The following is a 15,000-nucleotide window of genomic DNA, read 5'->3' as shown; positions in this document are numbered from 1 at the left end:
CTCAGGTATAAGGTTCCTAATTTATTTACAGGAATTTATTTACAGATATTCAAATTCATTTACAGGAATATATTTACAGGAATTCAAATTTATTTACAGGAATATATTTACAGGAATTATAATTTATTTGTAATTATAATTAGTAATTAGAATTTGTTGGGTGCTGATGGTCTGATCCAACACGGCCAATTCATCATCTGTGGAATAAAAACTTGTTTAAATTAATATAGAGTTTTGTAGAAGATAATGTTTCCTTATCTGATTTCTTGTTCAATTGTCATGAAAATAAAATTACATAATACTTTATTGTGGAAGAATGCAGTAGGGTTCTAGTACAATCCATGTGATCTGGATCATATTCTGTGTTAGTTCATTTTAATTAGATCTGATGTTTTACCTGGCTAACCTGAAGGGCTTCTGTGAACCACCCATGTTTACTGATCTGCTTCAGGCTTGGTCTTTTGGTGGGATCTTGCTCCAAGCGCCAGTTGATCAGATGGCGGCAGGCTGTGTGGGCAGTGATGTAAACAGAGACAGAAATTTAGTCACTAATTTTTAATCTTCACTATCATTTTTCTCAGATTTGTTGTAATATCTCAAAATGCTGTTTTTATATTCTCTCACCTTCAGACAGGCCAGGTATGAAATTGAGGGACCCAGCAACAATTTCCTCCTCATTACTGAAGGGCATTTCTCCACAGACTAAGCTGTATAGGAGAATGCCCAGACTCCAGATGGTAGCATGGTCGGCGTAGTACTGTTGTTGCTGGATCCATTCTAGAGGCCAAAAATCTGGGGTTCCTGAGCAGAAGAGCAAGAACAACATGAGCAAGATCACAACTTATATTTTATAATTTTAAGATATTCCATTAATTATGTGCAATTACCTGCATATTCCACGTAGGGCGTGTCCTGCAACAAATCACCACAGCCAAAATCGTTCAATTTTATTTCCAGGGTGTCGGAGTTGAACAGAACGTTTTCCACCTTGATGTCACGGTGGAAAACCTTGTGATTTTGGCAGTAGCGGGCAGCCTCGACCACGTGCAGCATGAAGTAATAATAATAATAATAATAATAATAATAATAATAATAATAATAATAATAATAATAAATACCATCAATCATTGAACACTAAAGAAAACTCTCAGGATCAAAATCAAAAGAGCTAAACTAAATTTCATTTAAACACAACTATATACACTGTAATTATGTACTATACTCTAGAAAGAACAACCAGTCTCAGCAAGACTGGACCCTTACAGCCACATCACATAGTCACAGCCGTACCATACATCAGTAACCCTAAATAAACAGTTCAATCACACACGTATCTAAATTACACACACAAACAAAAAACAAATGATGCCTTTGTGGATTGTTTTTCTTAGTATTACTAACTTCACCATTATTATTTGAATTTGTGCATCACTTTATGTTCTCCATTTTTATGGGATTTTTACTTTGTGAAGCATCTGATAAAGCTAGCAAACACGTTATCAAGAACAAACAAATTCTTTGGTTATCCAAAGAGGGGCCATAGTGAAAGATGAATCACCTGCAGCATGATCATTTTGGCCAGTAGCTCACTGAGTGTGCCTCCTTCACTTAAGCATAACTCGTACACGTCCATGCAGGGGATTGGTCTTTCCAGGACTAACAGGAGGCAGTTGTCCATTTCAAACCAATCCACAAGCTGCGGGACGTACTGGCAGTGAGGTGGCCTTGTTAGCATTTGCATTAAAGCCACCTCTAGATGGAGCTTGCAGGTCTCGCCAGGCTAGCAATTAAAAAACAAACACACATAAAAATTAGCATAGTTTGTGAAATCTGAATCTATAGATGCAGTATATGAAACCTAGATGCTGTTGTGAGCTAAGACTAATGTGACTGAACTGAGGAGAATTAGACTTTCAAAGAAAGATTTTTGCAGCATATGGATGGAAGAATCACAAAGAACAAGTATAAAAAAGACGACATTACTTTTTATAGGAATTACTTTGCTGTTTAGTGTTTCTTCATCTCAATCTCAGTTCTTCACTGATGTATGCGATATTCTGGAGGTCATGTGATGTCCACTAAGATGTGTTACCATGGTGAAAGTATGCCAGTTTGAAGGATAAGTTACCTTTAGCTCACATCATATTACTTGATCAATTTATAATGAATATGTTGTTGCTTATATGTGATTTGATGTAATCTAGTTATTGACCCTAACTATCTGATTGGGGTGGGGGTGTTGACTTATGAAAGTAGTCAGGAACAGTAACTAATGCTGCATCTAGGATTCTTATACTGGAAAATGACAGCAAGGTGCATTAGTTTTGCATAGTTTTGGTCTTTAAATCAATTGTAAACAGGACTTTATTGCTACTATCACAGCAGTCAAGTAAGGTTACTTACAACGGTGATGTACAGGTCCGAGCCGTCCTTACGGAGGTGTTTAATGGCAACCTACAAACAAAACAAAAACAAAACACCCCTGTGAAGTGTAGCAGTGGACAGATGGAAAACTTTCAAAAAGGTGAGGGCGGAAGCTGCGAACAGAACAGTGAAAAAGGTGGGACAAATAACACGTGGGGAAAATAGAAACAAGATCACGTGACCCAGAAATCATAAACACAAGCTTAAAACTAGTGCCGGGATTAATGAAGTTTTATCTAATCTTATCTTAGGTATCTTAGGATGTGGTAAGAATAAAAATTCTGCACCTGTGCTTTTAACGAGTTGCTCTCTGTGTGTGCCTTCTGTGCGCTGTACGGAAAACCTGTCCGTTATTAAAAGAAATTGTTCTGAAATTAAACAAAGGGTATGCACCATTCATTTTGGAAGGGTTTATTTCTCTTTTAGAGGGACGTGAGAGTGTACCGGTGAGGGTTTTGAGAGATACAGGGTTAACAGAGTCCTTCATTTTGGATTCCATTAGGGGTGCTCCGATCAGGATTTTTGTGGCCGAACACCGATCTCCGATCACTAGAAGCTGTATCGACCGATACTGATTACAGGGTCTATTTGAAGCCTTATCATATAGGATTATTTAGTAAACTATATTTATTATTTTAATATCATGAATTGATAACTATTTATTGGCAAGCAACATGGGCAACATGTCAACTTAAAACATAGCAACCTGTGATTGGTCTGTGATTGGGAACAGCTTAGAGCTGGACAAATACAACTTTCCTGTAGATTATATAAAAATAAATAAAATAACAGACAGAACAAACATAGTCTAACTAGAAATGAACTGATGTTATGTTGTCCTTCATAAGGCTGTGGACATGTGTAAACACTGTGGTATAACTCAGGGGCATTTCTAGGATTTGAAAACATCAGGGGCTGTCTGTTCTGGTCCATTGTTCACCTAAGTCATGTCTGTATTTTAACTTAAATACTGCAATAGGTGAATAATAGAAAGTCATGATGTTCAGACTGTAATGTCTTAGTGCTTAGTTTAGATTTCACAGTTTAGATTTCATTTAGATTTTTCTTTAGGCTTATTTAATTTAAGGCTTTTGTACATATTGGGTATGGAATAATATTCTAAAGGGTCTTCTATGTCAGGGGTTTTCAGAATCAAAGACAGTGGGCCTCCTTTTTGACACAACATACATTTGTTAGCCGACTTTAATCAACTGTGTTAGATAAAATATTAAATATTAAAAGTTCGACTTTTATCTGAATAATAAGATTGTTGTGTTTTCTGACCGTTTTTTAACTTGGTGTCGCGCTCAAGGGCTGTAAGGGATTTTAGTCACGTGGTGTGAAAGCGGCACTGTGCAGACCGATAGGTGTGCGACATTACAGTATCGCGAGAGCGGCTCTAGAGCATATTCCAGAGCACACTCTCGCGGTATTTTGGCCTGTGTGTGTGTGTGTGTGTGTGTGTGTGTGAGAGAGAGAGAGAGAGAGAGAGAGAGTGGCGCTTGAGTTGCTGAACTCTCCCGCTCTCTCTTAGCGCTAGCCAACTTCACACACTATGTAAAATTGCCAGATCGGTGAAGCCATTTTAGCAGTGCGTAAAAAAATTTGCGTCATCTGATCGGCTTTTCTAGATCGGCCATTATAGAGACCGCCAATCAAACTTCCCAAAGCAATTATCGGCCGATTATGATCAGGGACCGATCAATCGGAGCACCCCTAGATTCCATACTTCCGTTTTCATCCAGCTCATATGTCGGTAAGAATGTTTTAATTCGAGGGATTACACTCCAAACATCGTCTGTTCCTTTGCACAAGTTTATTTTACAGTCCCAGTTAGTTAACGGGGAAGTGACTATGGGAGTGCGCCCTTCCTTGCCGGTGGAGGGAGTGGAGGTCGTTTTGGGTAATAACTTGGCTGGTGAGTGTGTGTGGCCGGTAATGGCCCCTTCACCGATTGTCATACCGTCTTCCTTTCCTGATCAGGGGTGTTGTGCGTTGTCGGAGGACGCATCTTGTGTTGTGACGCGTTCTAAGATGAAAATGTTAAATGATGAGGATGTTAACTTGTGCACACCAGTTAAGTCGGTCGCTCCTGGATTGTCTCTCTTGTCTAAACTTTCTCGTGCAGAACTCATTGTCGCCCAGAGGGATGATCCTGGGTTGAAAAGTTTGTTTGCTGCTGTTCTCCCACCGGAGGATGTAGAGAGTGCCCCGACTGGATACTTCATAGATGAGGGGGTGCTGTTGGGCAAGTGGCCCAAAAAGAAGATTGTGGTGGTCAGTCACTTGTTCAAGAAATTTAGAGATGTAGTACTCCGATTGGCTCACGGCGATATAGCTGGTCACTTGGGTATAAAAAGACGTATGACAAAGTTTTGCACCATTTTTATTGTCCGCTGTTGAAAAAAGATATCTCGTGGTTTATTAAGACCTGTCATACGTGCCAAGTGACCGGAAAACCTAATCAGCCACTGAAACAGGCTCCGTTGTGTCCAGTCCCTCCCGTAGAGCAGCCCTTTGGACATCTGTTAGTAGACTGCGTTGTTCCGCTACCTCCCTCTAAGTCGGGAAGTAAATTTCTTTTGACGGTCATGTGTCAAAGTACTCGATACCCAGCGGCTTATGCGTTACGTAACATCACTACTCGGTCCGTAGTAAAAGCCCTGTCTCAATTTTCAAGGGAGGTCACGCAGTCCAGCTTGGGTTTTAGTCCCAACCAATTAGTTTTTGGTCATAAGGTCCAGGGTCCGCTAGCCGTTGTGGGCGATCAGTTAAAAGGTAAATGTTAAGTCTTTATACGTTTTATAGGTGAATCACGAGACGACACAAACTCCCGGTTCAGACCTCTTTATTCAAGTCTCCTGCTGATGATGTCACACAGGTACGGGTAGCACACTCATACAAAATACATGACATCCCTTCTCTTAAATTTAGAACTCGACAGTTTTTTTTCATATAAAGTCTTTTATCACATAATACTTTAATTAAACAATTTCCAAAACTAAATAGAACCTTCTGTCTTGCTTACAGAACTTACCCAAACAAAAACACAATTTACATTAACCTTGCACAGTGACAATCAATTGTAGCGACAATCACTGTTCAGTCTTTGTACCTTAAAGGCATATTCACGTGTCTACCTGACCTGGTTATATATCAATGAGACTGAGACTCAGTCGATTCAGTGTTTTGTGCTTCGTGGTCCATTGTAGACAATTTAGTGTCAGTGACCTGTGAATCCATCACACTATCAGTGTCACTGACTGTGTTGTCTGTTGCTGTTGTGAAACCTTTCTCTCCAGTCTTGAGAAGATGTTTTCTGTTTCTCCTGTATGTTCTTCCATCTGGAGTTTGTACAATGAAGGATGTTTTTTGATGATTACTGCAGGTTGCCAGACATCTCCTTGTTGTACTCTCACACTTTCTCCTATGTGAACATCTGGAAGCAGCCTTGTTTGTCTGTCAAAGTAAACCTTTTGTTTGTCCTGTCTTTGTTTCAGGTTGTCTTGAATCTGTATGTTGTTTTCAGGTGACAGTAAGGCGACTGAGGTAGGTATCTTGGATTTCAGCCTACGTCCCATTAATAACTTTACTGGTCAATACCCAATACTGTCCAATGGTGTGTTTCGATGTTCCAATAAAGTGATGTAAGGGTCACTTTTGCCACCCTGAGCTTTCTTTAGCAGGTTTTTAATGGTTTGAACTGCTCATTCAGCTTGTCCGTTTGACTGTGCGTGTCCTGGGCTGGATGTCACATGTTCAAATTCCCATGCTTTTGCAAAGTTACTGAACTCTGTGCTGGCATACTGTGGACCATTGTCTGAGACTACAGTATCTGGTATTCCATGCCTCGCGAACATAGAGTTCATGGCTACAATTGCACTCTGAGCAGTTGTGTCAGACAGTTTGCTGATTTCTGGGAATTTGGAGTGATAATCAACAGACAGTAAGTAATTTGAACCATTGAAATGGAACAGATCTGTGCCAATTTTTGACCAAGGTCTTCCTGGTATTAGATGTTATATCATTGGCTCTTTTGGATTACTATTCTTGTGTGTGTTGCTGACCTGGAACAATGAGCTTTGCCGATTTGAAAAGAAGCCCTGATGTGAAGCTTATTTCTTCTTTGAATGTCCAGTATGCCTGAATTTGTTTTGTAACCTCACGTCTTTCTTTAGACCATCCATCCATAGTCGTTTTGTGAAGTAGTTGTATTTATTGATCAGTAGCTGTTGCTCTCAACTTTTCTTCAGATATAGGTATATATGTTGTTGTCCAACACAGCTCAAGCTCTTGACCAAACAAGTCTTCTGTATGTTCATTCAGGTATGCACGACTCAGTGCATCAGCGATGTGCATTTCTTTACCTGGTTTGTAAATTACCTTTAGATTGTATCTTTGACTCTGAACACTGGAGATCCTCAGGGCTGTGTGCTCAGTCCACTGCTGTTCACTCTGCTGACTCATGACTGTGCAGCAATGCACAGCTCTAATCATATCAAGTTCGCCGATGACACGACCGTGGTGGGTCTCATCAGCAAGAACGATGAGTCAGCATATAGAGAGGAGGTGCAACAACTAGCAGCCTGGTGTAAAGTCAATAACCTGTCTCTGAACATTGACAAGACTAAAGAGATGGTTGTTGACTTCAGGAGAACAAAGAGTGACCATTCTCCACTGAACATCGATGGGTCCATTGTGGAGATCGTCAAGAGCACCAAATTCCTTGGTGTTCACCTGGCGGATGACCTCACCTGGTCACTCAACACCAGCTCTATCACCAGGAAAGCCCAGCACTAGTCCAGCTCTATTTCCTGCGAAGGCTGAGGAAGGCTCATCTTCCACCTCCCATCCTGACCACCTTCTACAGAGGGACCATTGAGAGCATCCCGAGCAGCTGCATCACTGCCTGGTTTGGGAATTGCACCGTCTCGGACCGCAAGACCCTTGAGTGGATAGTGAGGACAGCTGAAAAGATCATCTGAGTCTCTCTTCCCTATTACAGACATTTACTCCACTCGCTGCCACAAAGCTAACAGCATTGTGGATGATCCCATACACCCCTCACATACACTCTTCACCCTTCTGCCATCTGGAAAGAGGTACCGAAGCATTCGGACCCGCACAACCAAACTGTTGAACAGTTTCTTCCTTCAGGCTTTCAGGTATCTCAACAGAGAACTGAGCTAAGCTGGACACACACACACACACACACACAATAAAGATCTGACCTCAACAGAGAACTGAACTGTGCTGGACATGTACTCGCACACACAAACATAACGCACATGCACAAAAGCTGAGAACTGTGTTCCAAGAGGAACTGAACTGTGCTGGACACAGACACACACATACTAAATTGTCCTGTTTGCATGCACATTCACTTTACATTTCACTTTATATTAATCCTGTTTACATGTCAATTTCATATTTATATTCACTGTATACACTGTTCTTTGCACAAAGTGTCAGTTTCATATCTGCACTCACTGTATACACTGCTATCTGCACAAAAGTCAGTCTATATGTTGTTTGTCTGCACTGTCTTGTCTTGTCGTCCTGTGCACTTCTGTTGTATGTCTAGTTTAGTTTATTTCTTGCACCTTAAGTATAGTTTAGTTTTTATTGCACCTTAAGTATAGTTTAGTTTTATCTCTATGTTTAGCTTTATGTTTGTCCGCGTCACTGTACTGGTTGAAGTGACAATAAAGCTTCTTTGACTTTGACTTTGACTAATGCAAATGCTATCAAAGCCACCTCACTGCCAGTATGTTCTGCAGCTTGTGGATTGGTTTGAAATGGACAACTGCCTCCTGTTAGTCCTGGAAAGACCAATCCCCTGCATGGACGTGTACGAGTTATGCTTAAGTGAAGGAGGCACACTCAGTGAGCTACTGGACAAAATGATCATGCTGCAGGTGATTCATCTTTCACTATGGCCCCTCTTTGGATAACCAAAGAATTTGTTTGTTCTTGATAACGTGTTTGCTAGCTTTATCAGATGCTTCACAAAGTAAAAATCCCATAAAAATGGAGAACACAAAGTGATGCACAAATTCAAATAATAATGGTGAAGTTAGTAATACTAAGACAAACAATCCACAAAGGCATCATTTGTTTTTTGTTTGTGTGTGTAATTTAGATACGTGTGTGATTGAACTGTTTATTTAGGGTTACTGATGTATGGTACGGCTGTGACTATGTGATGTGGCTGTAAGGGTCCAGTCTTGCTGAGACTGGTTGTTCTTTCTAGAGTATAGTACATAATTACATGAGATGAGAGTTTTCTTTAGTGTTCAGTGATTGATGGTATTATTTATTATTATTGTTATTATTATTACTTCATGCTGCAGGTGGTTGAGGCTGCCCGCTACTGCCAAAATCACAAGGTTTTCCACCGTGACATCAAGGCAGAAAACCTTCTGTTTAACTCCGACACCCTGGAAATAAAATTGATCGATTTTGGCTGTGGTGATTTGTGGCAGGACACGCCCTACGTGGAATATGCAGGTAATTGCACATCAACAGATATTGCACATAATTAATGGAATATCTAAGTTGTGATCTTGCTGATGTTGTTCTTGCTCTTCTGCTCAGGAACCCCAGATTTTTGGCCTCCAGAATGGATCCAGCAACAACAGTACTACGCCGACCATGCTACCATCTGGAGTCTGGGCATTCTCCTATACAGCTTAGTCTGTGGAGAAATGCCCTTCAGTAATGAGGAGGAAATTGTTGCTGGGTCCCTCAATTTCATACCTGGCCTGTCTGAAGGTGAGAGAATATAAAAACAGCATTTTGAGATATTACAAGAAATCTGAGAAAAATGATAGTAAAGATTAAAAATTAGTGACTAAATTTCTGTCTCTGTTTACATCACTGCCCACACAGCCTGCCGCCATCTGATCAACTGGCGCTTGGAGCAAGATCCCACCAAAAGACCAAGCCTGAAGCAGATCAGTAAACATGGGTGGTTCACAGAAGCCCTTCAGGTTAGCCAGGTAAAACATCAGATCTAATTAAAATGAACTAACACAGAATATGATCCAGATCACATGGATTGTACTAGAACCCTACTGCATTCTTCCACAATAAAGTATTATGTAATTTTATTTTCAAGACAATTGAACAAGAAATCAAATAAGGAAACATAATGTTCTACAAAACTCTATATTAATTTAAACATGTTTTTATTCCACAGATGATGAATAGGCCATGTTGGATCAGACCATCAGCACCCAACAAATTATAATTACAAATAAACTATAATTCCTGTAAATATATTCCTGTAAATAAATTTGAATTCCTGTAAATATATTCCTGTAAATAAATTAGAAATACTGTAAATAAATTATGAACCTTATACCTGAGTGGCTGCTGTTTGCTTTCATTCAATATCATCATATTTATGATCTTCTGCTTGGAGCCGTCTGCATTTATGACTCAACGTCTGCTGCTGTGGATGAACACACATGGATAGCTTAAAAATCTGCACTTCCCATCAACAGTTCATGCCCAAATCTCACCGTTGCTTCAGTCGATGATCTTATATGAATATAATGTAGACTTGAATTTAAAACCTTCTGCTGTAATCATGAAAACTGAGCTCATCCTGAGATTCTTATTCACAATATACTCATACTGCAAATCCTTTTAAATATACATAGAACTGTTTATATTATACAATTGTATTCGTTTCATTATATATCATATACACTGATCAGGCATAACATTATGACCACCTGTTTAATATTGTGTTGGTCCCCCTTTTGCTGCCAAAACAGCCCTGACCCACTGAGGCATGGACTCCACTAGATCCCTGAAGGTATGCTGTGGTATCTGGCACCAAGATGTTAGCAGCAGATCCTTTTAGTCCTGTAAGTTGCAAGGTGAGGCCTCCATGGATCGGACTTGTTTGTCCAGCACTTCCCACAGATGCTGGATTGGATTGAGATCTGGGGAATTTGGAGGCCAGGTCAACACCTCAAACTCATTTTTGTGCTCATCAAACCATTCCTGAACCATTTGGGCTTTGTGACACGGTGCATTACCCTGCTGAACAAGGCCACAGTCATCAGGGAATACTGTTTACATGAAAGGGTGTGCATGGTCTGCAACATTGCTTAGGTAGGTGGAACGTCCACATGGATGGCAGGACCCATTTTTCCTGCTTCTAACACATCAACTTTGAGGACAAAATGTTCACTTACTGCCTAATATATCCCACCCACTAACAGGTGAGTGAATTGTACTCAAAGCACTAAATTTTGAATGCTCTAATATAAGATACACAAATTTGTATGGTCCTATCAAGCTGACAAACACATGAACATGATGAATAGGACATGTGACTTTGCATGCTTAAATGATGTACAGCTGTTATCACTTAGGGTGTACTCACTTTTGTCGCTTTTGTTATATATATTTATTTGTTACACCAGGCTCAAAGATGCAACATTAAGGGAGATGACCTGCAACAGAAACAAGAAACCAAAACACCCAAACCAACACAACTCACCCCTTAAAAAAAAATCCCACATCAAAATAACAAAATAATGATACTAAATTATAACATGCATACATAGAGGTGGGTCAGTTCACATCAGTTGAAGACAGAAACACCATTTCCTCTCTCCACCATGGGGGCACAGGACAGGGTGTCTGCTAACACATTCTCAACTCCCTTAATGTGTTTTATTGTCAAATTATAAGGCTGTAAGTAAAGTATCCATCGCATTAAGCGTGGACTCTGACTCTTTAATGAATGAAGGAATGTCAAAGGATTATGATCTGAATAGATGACAACTGGGGACCCTCCCCCCACATACACATCAAAATGTTGAAGTGCCCAGATCAGTGCCAACGTTTCCTTCTCAGTAACAGAGTAATTCAATAGATAGGAATTAAACTTGAGTGAAAAGTAACTAATTGGGTGACCCAGGGACGATTCTAGGATTTTCATGAATGATGAATGAATTAATCGATCACCAATTTGTGTACAGTTTATGGATAATCACATAATTTTTGGGGGTGCTGAGTAGTTATGCTAAAACCCCCCTAAAAATGGTCTAGCGACGCCCATGAGTTACACCATCTACATAGGCAAACCAAAGTCCCTGCACTTAAGCACATCTACAGCACCCAGTGGCCACAAGCTTCATCAGAGACACGTCACACCCGGGTCACCACCTCCTTCATTCCACTCACATACATAAATGTTCATGCATTATTTGTAAGATTATCACCTTGAGAAAATATTGTCCTTACTCTGGACATTTTTAAGTGATAAAATTAGATAGATATCATTTATTAAGGATCAGATATATTAATTATATATAGATAGTTATCGATACCGTGAAACCCTTATATATATATATATATATATCTTCTTTATGCATATGGGGTGTTTTAAAGAAAACTAACAAATTAGAGACACATCCACCAAAGTGCAGGGGTTTAGCATAAGCCAAAAAAAAAGCAAAAAGCAAAAGGCTTTTATGAACTGTTTTATGAACCATTGCAGGTATAACAGCTTCAACTCTTCTTTAGGAGTTTTAGGAGTTTAGGAGTGTTTTTATGGGAATTTTGACCATTCCACTGGAAGAGCATTTGTGAGGTCAGGCACTGATGTGTGTCTCCGCTCTAATTCATCCCAAAGATGTTCTATCAGGTTGAGGTCAGGACTCTGTGAAGTTCCTCCACACCAAACTCACTCACCCATGTCTTTATGGACCTTGCTTTGTGCACTGGTTTGCAGTCATGTTGGAACAGGAAGGGGTCATCCCCAAACTGTTCCCACAAAGCATAAAATTGTCCAAAATGTCTTGGTATACTGAAGCATTAAGAGTTCCTTTCACTGGAACTAAGGGGCCCAGCCCTGTCCCCTGAATTCAGTGATTTGGAGGGGTGTCCTCAAATGTTTGGCAACATAGTGTATATATATGTATTACTTATTACCCTTGTAGCCCTTTTATTATGTACCCTTGTAAGACTACAGTATAATATAATATCAGATGAAACGTTAACACAATATTAGTGTGAAACGTGATAATTCACATCATACACTTGAACACCAGTCATTAAAAACATCAAGTCTTTATTGAAATCTAATTTGCATTCTTCTCTGTTTTCAGCTCATGGCAGGGTACAAAAGATTAGGCACAAGAGACTAACAGCAACACCACTAAGTCAGGAAAAGGGAGCCCTAGAAATACAGAGCAGGAAAATAAAAGGTTGACAAAACCAGAATTATTATAAAAATATACCAAAATAATATAAACCAAGTTATTATTCATAGCTACTAAAAATCTTTAAGCGGTTCTCATGAGAAAACCATATGATTGATTAGAGACAGCAGAGAATGTGTTCACTTATCACTACAGTGTATTCGTATATGGAAATCATTTCGACGTCCATTTTCATCTGCGAGACAGAGGCTGCAAAACCATGATGGTTAGCTTCTTCCTTATACACTAGAATGGGATCATGGACTAAAACATAACTCCTATCTCTCTCATTTCATTTCATCAGTTTCTCCTGATGTCCTACAGGCTGTAGAATTTGAGGCTTCTGTCCATGTCAGTAGAGGACAGGAACTGAGCATGCTCGCCAGTTACCCAAACCTGAGTGATCTATAGAAAGCAAAGAGGAAAAGAGAGGAGAAAGACCCAATCAACATTTTCAATCAGTTATTCATTTTAAAAGCTGAAAACAATTGTTTATGGGAAGCATGGACACTTAACACATGATATAAATGTATAACAGTAAAGCTGCCGCACTCACCAGTGAAGTTGAGAACCTCAGTCCACTGTTTGCAAATGTACACTCGAATATCAGACCCTCCAACAGACAGATACGTTCTGCTCTGGTCAAACACCAGAGACTTCACCTGCAGGTCAACAGGAGGAAGAGGAGAAGGAGGAAATGAAAAGGCTGATACTGGTTCATTGCACTTAATGATCTGATTATTTCAATTTGTTTGTGATTTAGTAAAAACAATTGCAGTACACATGGCAACATATCAGCAAACCAACACTTGTATAATAATAACAAACCTCATAGTTATTATCCAAAGTAATTGTCTTAAAGTTCATCAGCTTCCTCAGATCCCAGAGCTTCAGAGAGCTATCCTGAGCACCTACAAAAACACGATGGATGGATGGATGGATGGATGGATATGTATGTTTTTTTTTGTTCCTTTGTTTGATATCACTTTTACATTTATGTCTGAGCAACTCCTACTGCAATATTAAATGACAAAATGCCCTTTTATAAAGCTATTCCACATCAAACTGTGTTTGTGTGTCAAATTGTACATGGTTAATGTTTTATTGTTCCAAATGTTTGGAGGTTTTATTGAACACACCTTTAATACTGTACCAGATGCTAGAAGCTAGAGAATCATTACTGCTTCATATTAACAAAATAAACAGTTTAATTGTAGTGTGTGTGTGTGTGTGTCATTTGTAATAAAAGTATATTAAGTTCAGAGAGAAAACTCATCCTAGGCCAAAAATGAAAAGTAGAATATGAAATAAAATTGTGCAAATGTGACTATTGTTATTCACCAGCTCTTCTGTGAGCTACTTGAAACTATTTAAATGAAAGGGGGGAAAAATATGAAGTTACATTATCTTTCTTTTTCGGGAAGCTGATCTCACTCTTGTTGTTTGAAATATATTTCTATTAAATCTTGTTGATTCAGGTCAGGTCTGATGTAGACTGGTGATCTAGACCAGATTAGGTGTGTGCATTAATACTGTATAAGTTTTGCACAGGACACTGGGATATTTAAGAACTGACCCCCAACCAACCCCGCCCCCAACACACACCCCGCCCCGCCCCCTCCTTTTTTTTTTTTTTTTTTATAAATCTTGTCGTCCAGGTGACAGAATTTGATGCAGAATATCGTGTGTGACGTAACAGCCTTGATCAGAACTATAGAGCGTCATAAGCCTGCAAACGTTGCTGTTGTCATAACGACCAGTACTTTATATCAGGACTGCTGAAAGAAAGTTGTCTCAGTGTCTACTTAACGTGAGTGAGCTACTTTGCAGTGACTACATCGCGACTAAAATCTTGCTATAAAAAGTAGGAGAAGTAGGAGAGGTGGAAGCTACGTCTGCTGAGGTATGAAGAGTGTTAGTGTGTTAAGTAGGGAAGAGAAATTGTGATCGAATAGAGGAAATATATTGTGTGAAACATGGAAAAATATGCTGGGACTGTCTACACTGATTTGCTCTGTTTCTTGAGCCTAAAGTATAAAACCTTCAGGAAAGTGAGTTAAAAAATAATATTACATATTGTATAGCATGTCTTACACTTTTTTCTTATGCTAAATGGTTTAATCTTGAGTAAAATCCGCTAAGCTACTCGTTTCCCCGTGTTCAGCCTCATGGATTTATTATGGACACAGGTGAACATCCTGTGCAGAGGAGAGAGGGAAGAAAGCTGAGAAAGTCTCAGCTTTAAAGTAATATAAGCTCTATAAGATATACGATAATAATATAAGTAATATAAGATAATATAGATCTACACAAAGCAGAAAGAGGCAAGCAGCTGTTTATCAAACTTGCT

The 15,000-nt window shown here is 39.4% G+C and overlaps 1 protein-coding gene across 1 annotated transcript; it reads left to right on the top strand.

The window, feature by feature from the left end:
- Window positions 1–8,024: 8,024 nt before the first annotated feature.
- Window positions 8,025–9,763, top strand: LOC131358185 (serine/threonine-protein kinase pim-1-like). Its single transcript, XM_058397751.1, has 5 exons — window positions 8,025–8,342; window positions 8,778–8,934; window positions 9,022–9,198; window positions 9,316–9,425; window positions 9,626–9,763. Exons 1-5 carry the CDS (start codon window positions 8,160–8,162, stop codon window positions 9,674–9,676), a joined length of 678 nt encoding a protein of 225 aa, XP_058253734.1. The 5' UTR covers window positions 8,025–8,159; the 3' UTR covers window positions 9,677–9,763.
- The last annotated feature ends 5,237 nt before the right edge of the window (window positions 9,764–15,000 follow it).

This window comes from Hemibagrus wyckioides, linkage group LG08 (genome assembly GCF_019097595.1).
Source record: "Hemibagrus wyckioides isolate EC202008001 linkage group LG08, SWU_Hwy_1.0, whole genome shotgun sequence".
In the NCBI taxonomy this organism is placed as follows: Eukaryota; Metazoa; Chordata; class Actinopteri; order Siluriformes; family Bagridae; genus Hemibagrus; species Hemibagrus wyckioides.
The sequence above is the reverse complement of the archived record's forward strand: the minus strand, read 5'-3'. Positions and strand labels throughout refer to the sequence as shown.